The sequence below is a fragment of the Pollicipes pollicipes genome, unplaced genomic scaffold (assembly GCF_011947565.3).
Source record: "Pollicipes pollicipes isolate AB1234 unplaced genomic scaffold, Ppol_2.1 Scaffold_7261;HRSCAF=8764_pilon_pilon_pilon, whole genome shotgun sequence".
Classification (NCBI taxonomy): Eukaryota; Metazoa; Arthropoda; class Thecostraca; order Pollicipedomorpha; family Pollicipedidae; genus Pollicipes; species Pollicipes pollicipes.
In genome coordinates this window covers 63,464,465-63,476,938 of record NW_023597054.1, presented here as the reverse complement: position 1 = coordinate 63,476,938, position 12,474 = coordinate 63,464,465, and the positions used below count along the sequence as shown (strand labels likewise).

The window sequence follows — 12,474 nt, the reverse complement described above, 5'->3', positions numbered from 1 at the left end:
GTGATCACCGTCGCGATGACAAGCAACGTGTGCACCTCTATTGGTGCAGTTACCGAGAAGCGCATTGGTTGATGTTTGAACTGGGACGTTACAAAGATCATGTGGTACACCCGTTCCCAAAGCCAAAGTGCGCTTCGAAAAGAGTCTCTGTTGCAAACGCTATGTGGAAAAAATCAAAGCTATGGCATACCGTTTTGTTGAATTCATGGTATCACAGCTTCATGTTCGCATATTTCTTAACCTAAACAGCGCGTTTCAAGCTTAGGCTGCACTTGTTACACAAACGTTTTGACATATTAGTGCGCTATAAACATTACAAAACGCAGTTTGCTAAGTGCGGTCAACGAATCGGTGTCTTACCGCGTTGATATTAACTATCGCAGGCGAAGACAGCATGCCAATATGGCGTTGGTAACGCTAAGTTTCGTCCTTCCTGCAGAGCTGTTAAACTCTGCAACAGCTTAGAGCCTCGCCCATACTGTTCTCACTCCGATAGCATAGTCTCTCATTTTGCCGCGTCATCATTTGCCCTCCAGCAGGGCCGTGAGCATGCTGAGCGGGGAGCACAGACAGACACAGACGGGGAGTCTCCCTATCATTGTGGCACTGTCTGGGATGTCCCACCACCCGCGGCCGCCTGGGGCAGCGGTGGAAAGTATCCCTGCCCGCTATCTCAGGATATGCATGAGATCCGCCAGTACCAATCTCCATCCGGCATCTCTGGTGATGGTCGGATCGGAAGAATTTAAGCGGCATTCGACAGCCCTGGTCAATTTCACCAAAGCGTCTTCAGCTGACCTTTGCCACGCGAAAGACAACGTCACAAAACAAAACATATTTACAATCATAAAAACCTTTGAAGGATTTATTGGCATTCCAGCTCCGTAATAGTTGTCGTACAGCTTTGAAATCCGAGCCAAACAAAAGAGCACATTTTGCCATGCGGAATCATGCCATGATATTGCTAAAGCTCAGGTTTACGCCAAGGTAAGCTCGTGTCAAGCCGAGTTAGGTCACCTGATCTGGAAATCCCGAGGCACTGCACGAGGCTTTTCCAGCCGTTTGGCTAACGAGAAGGACAAAGTGAGGGTATCAGTTATGGAAGAGGAGAAAATGTCAGAAGGATCCGCTTGCAACAGCCGGCATGCCCAGCCGTCCACGAGGTTGCATAAGCGGGCGGTTGAAATAAATTGACAAGAAGCGCGGGCTTTTTGAATCCTAACCATTCCGGCCTCCGTTTGGAAATGCTGCTCCCGAAAGCAGATATATTTGTGGTGTTCGCATATTCCAAACAGCCGAATCGATCTAGTTTGTAGCACAGGCATCATCAAACGGAAAAGTTAGCAGCAATAAACATGCTTCAGGGCATGTTTATGGCCTGCGTCCATCCATGAAATACAGTTCGTAAACAAGCGTCGAAAGCACCTAATTGTAACCATGGCAGCGCGCCAAGTCGTAGGCTCGGCCACCAGGTGGTGAGTTTCTCGCACAATCTCTTGTTGCTGCAATAAATTCAGTGAAACCGGCCACGTCTGCAGATGGCGGTGATGGTGTGTCGCTGGACACGAGGCCCGGCATGCGCCCGGGACTTTCCCGTCGATGCCGGCTGCGGCGTGGCGACAGGCGCTGCGGGCAGGCTTTCTAACCGGTGCAGTGGGGCGGATCGGCCGACTTCCGAGGCGCCAGGCCGGCCGCGCTGCCGGGCGCGCGGCGCGTGTCCGCGGCCGTCCGACGCGGCTGTGCCGACGCGCGCGCCGACCGCACGGCCGCCAAGCCGAGCTACCCGATGGCGTCACTGGGAGGCAGCGCCCTCGCAGCGTCTGGTCTCGGCCCCACGTGCTCACACGCGAGGGTTGTCACCAGAAATCAGCGCTGATGCCTTCTGGCGGGAGGCCACGAGCGACGCAAACACTCCAAGGCTGAGTGCCGTCGGAGTGACTGCGCCGCGCAAACACACGTGCATCATCGTCTGACCGCCGCCGTGAAGCCATCGTCGCCAGGCAGGAGGCCGGGTCCAAAAATCCGAGTCCGTGTGCGAGTTCTGGAGTTTTGAGCCTGACTCCATGCGGCCAGCCACTTAATGCGTAACGTTGAGTGCATTGATGCAAGTCCGGGTTTGACTCTTTCAAGCTTGCGCCTGAGTCAGCGTCTGAGTTCGGATCATAAGATCCTGGGTCCCACAAAATGTATCGGTTACTCGCGAGATCGCACGGGATATAATCAGTTTCGCTTACGATTCTTCCAGGATAGACACCACACAGGAGTACAGGCCACAAGTCGCAGGCTCTGACTCAACCCCACTGGTCTTTACGCGGGTAATATGTTTACGTAAACCTCACTTCACCTACATAAATATAATATAACTGAACACAACCTAGCCCAATGTAGCCGGTAAGCTTCTTAAACCTTGCTCACCGTATTGCTGAGACAAATTGTTTCGTTTGGTATAGCATACGTTCGGCATACGGTTGTCACTTTTTCCGGGACGTAGATTTTGAGGGTTAACACGCGCCCGGGTGGCCGGCTGGATACCCTTCGCCCGGGTGGGGGTGGGTGGTCGATTTCACCTCCCCCTGAGATCTCGGGAACTATGCAAGCTGGAGACATCAAATTCACAGGGTGGGTTGACCTGTACGTGAAACCAATTAGGTCAAGGTTTGAGGTTCCTAGGTCATGATGTTTGCGTCAAATAAGGTCAAACAAAGTTAAATCCCAGGTTGGTCTCCATAGGGCCTCCAAAACTTAGCTAAGTGTTTCTAAACAAACGTCACATGCTCATTTAACGCCAGTGATCTTGTTTAACCTTTTGCAGGTCATGTTGACCGAAATCATACAAGACTACTCTGAGTTTTGCATCTGAACAAGCGATGAAGATTATGCCGAGCAGAAGGTTCCTAAAAAAAATGTTGGCCTCGGTCATTTTTGGTCAATGACCTATTCTGACCTTTAAGAAGTCCATGGAAGATGAAGAATACGGTTCCTGCCATCAATAAATTTAAAATAAACACCAGCAACCATTTCATATAGCAAGCCCTGGAGTAATAAAACAGAATGGTTTTGACTCTGGCCTGACCTTCATTCCTGACCGCATGTCGATGTAATTTGCTCATTCAATTGTTGTGTTGCCTAAGAGAGTACCACAGAGCTGTATGGCTTCGTCTGCACTCCGTTGTTGCATCCGAGGGAACGATTCCGTAGAAATGGACTCCGCTGAAACCATGGCCTGACTTTGACCTGCCATAGGTCAGCGACCTTACTATGTACATCTAGATTTCGATACCAAACAATCCGCTATTTAATTATCTACAGCTATGCAAAATTTAGCGCGACTACGTCGCGTCATTCGGAAATCATTCTGGAAAAACCTGCCAGGGGTCAGTTTGATCCCCCACCTGAGCGCGTGTTAAAAACCTCAACAGGTTACAGGCCCTACCCAACTTCACATAACTTACACAAAACCTAACCTAATCTCAAATGACCCAGCCTGGTCTGACCCGATCGAATCAAACCTAGCTCATCCTTGTATGGAGTGTTTCATTTTTATTTATGGGGTTGTGGGGCATTATGGATGAGGGGCCTATATTTGTATCAAGTTTTTAACTAAAATATTCATCTTGAAGATCATCTGTTGCAGCTCACAGCTGTGGCTTTCTATGCCCTAAACTCTGCTAATTTCTGAGCTAAACGCCCGCGAAGATGTGCAGACTATTTCAGAGAGACCATTTCAAGGTTACCCAGGCTCCCATGATGCCATGGTAAGCCAATGAAAACCTGCCATTGCATTGGCCATGTGGCGATGAAGGCCAAAGAAGACACGATTGTCGAGTCGTTCATGTATGGCGATCTTGAGCACGTTTTTAGATGTAATGGCCGTCAATTGGCTCTCAATCAATGTTAGTTGTTTAGTGCATTAGCGAGGAACATTATTCACATGGGTAAGACAGTAGTATTAGCCTTATTCCTCGGAGAAAAAACCAAGATAATGGAAATATAATTGGGTTGATTTTTCGGCAAGATGCCTTTATCGAAACAATATCAGAAGCCATTTCTGACCTAAGAAATCGATGAAGTCAATTTCAACGAAGAATTCACTTCTGCTATTGTTTCGATAAAGGCGTATTGCCGAAATATCAATTCAACTATATTTCCATTCTCCTGATTTTTCTCCGAGGAATAAGGCTAATACTCCTGTCTTATTTCAATCAATATTGTTCAAGGTGCGATGACGTAATTAAACAATAACATATTGGGGAGCACATTTGCTGACAAGAAAAATTGTGTTGTCTAGAGCAGCCTTTTCCACTTCAAAGTCTACGAATAATAATAAGTGAGCTTATTGCATCATATCTGATCTTTGCTTCATCTTCAAATGTGGAACATTCCCTTGAATGTTATCTAACGCTTAGCCGAGAGACCACTGACAAAATTGTCCTTGCATGAGTTAAGAGCCCTGGCGAAATCAAAATGCGATCCCTTGCGTGTAATCTCTAAGTGGTCCCAAGTGCAATCCCTTGTAAAGGTGCAAAGACTGACGCTATATCGACGTTGACCAAACTGATTGTCGAAAAACATCCAAACGCAAACGACAAACCCCCAGCCTGCTGATCCCAGTCAAAGTAAACTTTACCTAACCTGACGCAGCCAAACCAACCCAGCACCGTCCCTAAACCACGCTTACTTCTATCATCGGATGCTTTTCGTTTTCCACATCGCTTCGGTGCGTTTCAATGAGAAGATAATCAAGATTCCAGCTTATCCAGATTCCAATTTATCCAGATTCTAGTTCATCCAAGCCCAAGCCCAAGCAGGTGAGAGCCGTGGGCTAGATTAATGGGAATGAGTCACATTTGACGATATTGAAGCAAACATTATATATGAGGAAACGAGCTTACTTATAACTATTGGTATGCTTTTTATTAATTCAATGCGACATGGTTTCTTTACTTCATCGTACATTGCACGACATTGACTGAGAGCCAGTTGACGGCCGGTATATCTGAAAAATCCTGCTCGCTAACGCCAAATATCAATACCTCGACAACAATATTGTTGTTTGGTCTGGGTCGCCGCATGGCTTATGAAATGACAGAGTTTAAATGACGTTGCTATGACGTCATGAATGCCAAACTGACTTTGAAATACTCTCCCCGATATACCTTTCCCCATTTTCGAGGGCGTCTAGCTCAGAAACTAGAGCGGCTTAAGGGCAGGGTTCACAACCCCGCCTTTCTTAGGCATTGAGAAAGGCAGGGTTGTGAACGGCACCAAAAGTCTCCAGGATGGTTTTTTTCAGTTCAAACCCCAACATAAATGAGAAACACTATTTAAGCCAGCGTCTTTACATCTGATGCTCGATTAAATCCTCAGTTTCGTGTAGGCTGCTCTTTAATCTGAGTCAACTTAGGATAACGCTATCTGGGGTCTGAGTCTTATCGCAAGACCCAACTATCCAGAATATCTGGGCCGAGCACGATTTACATTGAAGATCAGCCTTGGGCCTGAGGTATAGCAGGAGACAGCCGTTTTATACAAATACAGGGTCCCTGTTTGATTTCGATCCACCTGTGCAACGAATCTGTTCACTCGAGGTCAAGATGACTGATGTGATATATGCGACCCTGACGTCGTGGGTGCGGCCGAGCTCAGAGCCCTACCCAGCGACGTCATCAATGGCGCTCTTGCCGCAGGTTCAGCCGAACTCAGATCCCTACTCGGTGACGTCATCGTCGCCGCTCCTGACGCTGGGTCGGCCGGGCTTTGACGGTCGGTGACAGCCCTCCGGCCGCCGCCGCCTGCGTGGATCCTCGACGCCCGTGCAGCCGCGATCTGTCTAGCAGACGGGTCTCCGGAACGGAGGCATCTGGCGGGGGTGTGGTTTCCTTTTCATTTCTTGGGGAGGGGGTAACAGGGGCCAAAGCCTCTCAGTTTCGAGAAAAAGTGGGACAAATCCGTGGAGAAGCCCGCTTTTGGTGTATCTTGGAGCTAGGTTAAGTCATTTTTCGCTGTTCAACTCCAACTCATCTTGCGAAACTACGCTCATGGCCCCTGGGTTGGGTTTATAGTGCTGGAACCGGTCACAACTGATCTTTCTAGGAATGCGCCAATCAGATTAGCGAAAGCGCCTGTTGAGCGCAGCTGTTTGGCAGTGCTCGAGACCGGGACACCGTAGCGTAGCGAGACCGGGAGACACTCTGGCACGGGCAGAGTCCTGTCTTGATGAGGAGGAACACGTAACGAGTCATGGTGGAGACTTGTAAAATGGAATCTATTTCAGACCCAAGAAATGGTAACCGGGAAGACACCCATACACCGGACGCTTAGACTGGACTGCGCATGGATGGATGTCGGGGTTTGGGTGCACTCAGACCAGTGTGTAAAAGGCACTTTCGCTTACTTTTCGCGTGATTCCTTCATCACATGAAATTTGCGATTCTATAGTGTAGGTGTGCGTATATCTTATATGTGTGCAGCAGCGGTATTACACCCTGGTCTACCTCTCCTAAGACACAAGTGCGACGCAAAACCATTCCAGTTCACGCCATAAAACTTAGCGCAAGCCTGGATTTGTTGTCTTTTAGTCAAGTTACACAGCAAGTCTTCGAATCAAGTCAGACCGCAATTGTATTCGAGAGGCCCTTGATAGGCCAGCCTTACGCGCTGGGGCGGCCGGTTGAACACGACGCCGCTCAGGTGGGGTATGGGGACAATTTGACCCCTGATATCTCAAAAACTGCAGAAGTTAGACGCAATGAAATTACGAGATGGATAAACCTGTATGTGGTCTCACTTGTGTGAGACCACATACCTGTGAGGCCCCTAGGCTTTGAATTTTATGTTAACCTACAAGTAAGGTCAAACAGGTCAAAATCCAAATCGGTGCCGAAGGTCCCTCAGACCTCCTTATGCAACCATTTTGAGCCTATATATCTCTACTAAGTAAACGGTCACGGGTGTTTATTGTAGATGAGTGACTTTATTTGACGTTCAGAAGGTCACAGTGACCTAAACCCTCGATGTTATTTAATTTTTTCAATTGCGACAAGCGTCAAGGGATACGTTAGGCGGCATATTCTTAAAAAGACAAAACGTTGATCGGTGTCACCTAAGGTTCGTGACCTTTTCTTACCTTTATGAAGTTCAAATAACACATTTGTTGACCACCCTCTGCTGAATAATTTAGAAACGTGCGTCAAAAGCTACTCGTGCAAAGCAATGTCTTCAGTGAAAACACTTTGGTTTTGACATGCCCGATCCACGGTCAATGGATAAGTCGTAATCCTAAATTCAGTTGTCTAGTTGTCAAAGAAACTGCCTCAATGATGCATGAGCTCATCTAACACACCGTCTCGTATTTCACTGTGCGATTCCGTAGGGGATGCCTTCGCTGATAGCCATGGCCTGTTTTTCACCTGCCATAGGTCCGCGAATTTATAAGACACAACACATTTTGTAATGCCAAAAGATTGGCAATTTCATTGGCTAAAGCGATGCGACGTTTGGCGCAGCTACTCCTTGTCTTCTGGAACCATTCTAAAAAAACATTTTGGGGTCGAATGGAGCCCACACGAGCGTGAGTTAAACCGGGACAGTCCGCCTATGTATCCCAGGATCTCTATTCCAAACAAAAACGTTCAAAGCTGGTTATCCGAAAGCAAATGATGCCTTGAGGGTTGGTTGGGTTCATCAATTAGCTGGTTTCAAGAGTATCGCCGATTTCACAGTCGACATAACTCGATACTTGATTAAGAAGCGAGACCTATTGAGCCAGCAGACATTGAACACAGATTATCCAGTCATGTACGTCATGCTAACTTGGAATGAGCATATCGCTGCGACCTACATAAGACGCACCCTCTGGGTACCAACATGCCCTTAACCGTCGTTAAGAATCTTCGCGTGATGCAATGCCAGAGAAAACCTCAGCGCGCAAATTATTCGACTGAGGGTCGACAAGAGCAGAGCAACCATAAGTCGGACAGATACCGAAAGAGATTCTCAGCTGAGGTATTCGCCACTGGTCGCTCCACTGAACGGGGAAGTTGCGGTGGTGGGTTAGGTTAGGTTAGAGTCCGTGCCACCGTGTCTGCCCGCGTTCACCTGCGGCAGCTGCACTCCTGCCCGGTGCTCACCTGCGTCAGCTGCGCTCCTGCCCGGTGCTCACCTGCGTCAGTTGCGCTCCTGCCCGGTACTCACCTGCGTCAGCTGCGCTCCTGCCCGGTGCTCACCTGCGTCAGCTGCGCCGTGCCATCGCCGTAGTTCCGCTTCACCTCCACCACGGGGTAGCCCATCTGCAGCGTCCAGCTGTCCATGATCTGCTTCACGGTGATATCAGGCGCCAGGGTGCCGTCCTTGTGCGCCTGCTCCGTCAGGAAGTGCCACAAGTCGTCTTGCGTGGCGCCCTGGTACTTTCTGAGCGTACAGAAGCGAGAAGCGTTAGACGTGGGCCGTGGTAGATTCGCCGGTCTTGCTGGCTGATGCTGGACAGCATCACGTTATTGTACAGGCTTGAAAACGACTGGCTTTATTGACATGCTGACAGGACCAGCTGTAACACAGCCTCCGGGTCTACGGTTGAGTGGTTTCCAAGAGCCAACGATTTCGCTGGCCTTGGAACAGACGTCGTCCACGGAATTGGTTACCCAGCTATCGTTCATCACTACAAAACCATTGTTGAGACGTAAGGCATACCCAGGTCACAGTAAAACGCCAGCCGATTACGTAACTCTGGGCGGGCTGTGTCGGTGTAAGTTTACAGACTTCAGAAGAATATGTCATGCACGAGACAGGATAACTTGATGCGGCCAGCTCACCATGTGCCTTCAGCAAATCTGTACATGTCAAGGCCGTCCAGACAGCACTTTGCAAGTGAAGCGTCGCTGAGGTCTACTTTACGCATGGTAACTCGCAGCCTTGTTGTGCGTCGTCAAAGTAAAGAGTGACTTGAACACGCCGCCATCCCAGCATGTCGCCATTCCGACACCTGATCTCCGAACAAGTTGGCCGGCGACTTTGTATGCGTATCATGCCCGTTGCCACACGTCCTGGCGTGCCTCCTCACTGAAGCGGACTTCGAGGACTGAGCGCAGCGCCAGCAAATTACGATTCCAACCACGAACTGTGCCGGACAGTGCTCGCCTGGCTGACGGCTGTCCTCGAGCGTGAACACAAAAAGCGGACCGTCGCCCCGCCCAGCTGACGTGTGTTTTCCTGTCGGCTGGGAGGCGACGGTGCCGTGTCACGGGCCTGCGCGGATGGGGCCGGGCTGCTCAGCGTGGCCGTCGGGGCTGGGAGAACCGCGCATCTCAGCGTGGCCAGTGGAGCCAGGCTCCGGGCCGTCCGGGCCCAAGCTGTCTCACCTGTCGCTCAGGAGGTTGGCCAGATCGTCTCACCTGTCGTTCAGGTAGTTGGCAAGACCGTTCCGCATGGTCTCCACAGTCAGGTAGTGCGTCATCATACGGATAATGGAGGCGCCTGCGACACCGGCATCCGTCACTTTCGAGCCCATTTTTAGAAGCATCCGTGTGACTTGTAAGTCGCGTCGTGTTAGAGGCCAGCGGATAATTTATTTCAGCCAAAGGTACATACATGCATGCAGAAATAACATTTATCATTATATGATGATTTTATTGGTTGACCATCCTAGCTCAACAGTGCACGAGACGAGCAAAACACAACATTTAAACGTGACTCGGCATTAGTCAAGTGAAAATGTGAATTTGTAAACGTGACTCTACATTAGGCCAACGCCGCAGGAGCCCAAAACGCGGCATTACCAAGGACCAACGAATTGGTACAGCCCACTCTCCGATAAGCGAAGGCAATCATCAACATCAGCTAATCCGCCCAACGTCACACCGACCACAAGACCAGGTCAGTGAAGTAAGGCAGCTCACCCTTCTCGTAGGAGATGTGGTCGAAAATCTCATTGATCTCATCAGGGTGGTGGACGACGATGGAGATGGGGTGAGATGTCTCCAGCGCGTCCGTTGTCATCACGCGCTGCAAATCTGATGTGATAAATTGCTCCATCATGCGCCACGACGGCTCCACCTGCAGCCCGGGTGCAGAGTCGCAGTCAAACATTTCGAAACGTTCGCATACGGATGGAAACATGTCAATGCATACGGAGGCATTCGAATGCATATAATGTTTAAGGTTTGCACAAAATGTGCACATTAATATTGGACCACGTTGCTGGTATAGGATTCACATTGGCTTTCTAGTTACTGCCAGCCACGCACCATCAGCATCAGTAGCTCTCCGGTCACGGATCATCGGTGTGGGATTTCCAGCTCCCGACTCGCATGCCATGTCGTTGCTAGAAATGCTTGATCCCGCCAGCCAGTTTTCCCCGCAGCGACGCCGCGTCGGCTCAGCGGCCGACCGCAGGGCGGAGGGGCCCCCACCGGCCGGCAGCCAGGGGCCGCCCGCCTTCCCTGGCCACGGGGCTGGACCGCTGCGGTCCGAAGGGCCAACCCGACGGCGGGACCGCTGCGGTCCGAAGGACCGACGCTGCTGTCCTGAGGACCATACCGGCGGCGGGGCCGCTGCGGTCCGGAGGACCAGCCAGGCGGCGGGACCCTTGACGTCCTGAGGACCAGCTCGGTTGCGGGACCGTTGACGCCCCGAGGACTAGCTCTGCGGCGAGACCGCTGTAGTCCAAAGACCCAGCCCTGCGGCGGGACCGCCGCGCCGTCAGACGCCAGGCCTGTCCGCTTCCATCGGCCATTCTCGGGAGACCACACAAACGGCACCGTGTTTGCATACACGCGCAGCGCTCGGCGACGCCGCGCCAGATGCGCGGCCTCTGTTTGATGTGCCCGCTGACGACTGGAAGCGGGCGGCTGCTTTGATGTTGGCCGGCGCGGCGCGGCGTTGCGATCGGCGCACGGGCGTCAAAAGCGCCGCCGCCGACGCAGACCAGGCGCGCCACTGAGCCTTAATTCAATACCGCCGGGGCCACCGCTATATGAGCAGACATCGATGAACCTTCTGGGTCAGCGTAGCGAAACCCCACGACCTGTATTGCCGTGGCAAAAGGGTGGACACTCGACGGATATCGCGATGCATTACCAGGGTTATACTGGCATATCCCAACCACATGAGCGTCCTACACTCATATCTCCGGCCGTCATCATGTCATGCGCGCAGCTTCATTGGATTTTTATTCATATTCTCGTCATCGTTCGAAGGTGGGCTAGCCGGTGACATGAAGTGCCACATTATCGCTTAAAATGAGCGAGTACACTTTAAGTGATAGTAAATGTTGATATAATTTTAAGTTACATCTTCCGTCAGCTGCTTTCAGCATTCGAAGAAATCACCAAGATTGCAGTCAACACACACGCACACGCACACGCACACGCACACGCACACGCACACGCACACGCACACGCACACACACACACACACACACACACACACACACACACACACACACACACACACACACACACACACAGAGAGAGAGAGAGAGAGAGAGCTAGACTTAGAGCAAGAGAGAAGCTAGATCTGTCGTCAACCGTAAATATGCCGTTTTAAATGAATGCTGCATGATGGTGCTATCAGTAGCTGCAGATATACAAGCCAGCCAAAAGTGTAGACCAGCCAAGCCTAGCCGGGCTCGGCCGCCGCAGCTGCGCGACTTCGGGTTAGTTGACGTAACAGGCTACCTCACCCCATGGCCCCGCGGGTAACAACCGAAGCCAACAGTCGTTGTGTTCAATGACGCAACTTCACACATGCTCGTCACTCGTCTCGTTATCAACACTCCGCCAACAGAAACCCGGAAGCGAGACCGTCGATAACGACGCCCTCCCGCGACGCTAATGACGACGGCCAGCACGGGGTTAGCGCGCGTCGTAATGAGCGGGGGGTGCGGTCGGCCGGCGTGCGTATCGCCCAGCTGGGGCCCAGGTGCGGCGGCGGCGGCGGCCGGCTAACCTGAGCCGACGGGGGCGGAGACGTCACCCGACCGGCCTCAGTGGCGCCCTGGGGATCCGGCGGCCGGCTGACGCGCGGCCGAGACGGCGGCGCGCTCCAAAAGCAGCCGCCAGACGCGACGAGCCTCGACGCGCGTCGAGCCTGATGGAAATGTGTGACAGCGAGGACCCCGGCCGGCGACGCTGGCGCTGTGCTGGTCCCACTGTTCCCACGGGGTCAGGCCCACGCGCGCCATATGCAGCTGAGGACAGACCCGAATGGAACGCCCGCCGACCGGCGAGAATTGGGGTGCCTGATGGTCTGAAGACCGCTCGAATGCACGGCGGTGTGTTGGGTACATCATGCAGACCGCCTGGAAGTGCAGGTGCTTTTGCTGACCTGGCTGGCGTACCGCCAGCTTCGTTGCTTAAAAAAGGCATCTTGCCAGCTTAAAAACTTCTCACAGTCGGGCGGACGGATATGCTCTCCAGCCTAGCTGGAGTCTGAGAGACACGCCAACGTGATGGTAAGTTGATGTTTTAATTGAGTGTG

General features: G+C 51.6%; 1 protein-coding gene across 2 annotated transcripts in view; it reads right to left on the bottom strand.

Annotated features, from left to right (window-relative positions):
* Positions 1-12,474, bottom strand: part of LOC119113026 (aminopeptidase N) — a 51,019-nt gene that overhangs the window by 9,901 nt on the left and 28,644 nt on the right. For both annotated transcript variants that reach the window (XM_037237342.1, XM_037237343.1), the window contains exons 7-9: positions 9,894-10,050; positions 9,390-9,471; positions 8,226-8,409 (exon numbers count right to left, since the gene is read on the bottom strand). In XM_037237342.1, coding sequence (XP_037093237.1) covers positions 8,226-8,409; positions 9,390-9,471; positions 9,894-10,050 — 423 coding nt within the window. The remainder of the gene's footprint in view (positions 1-8,225; positions 8,410-9,389; positions 9,472-9,893; positions 10,051-12,474) is intronic.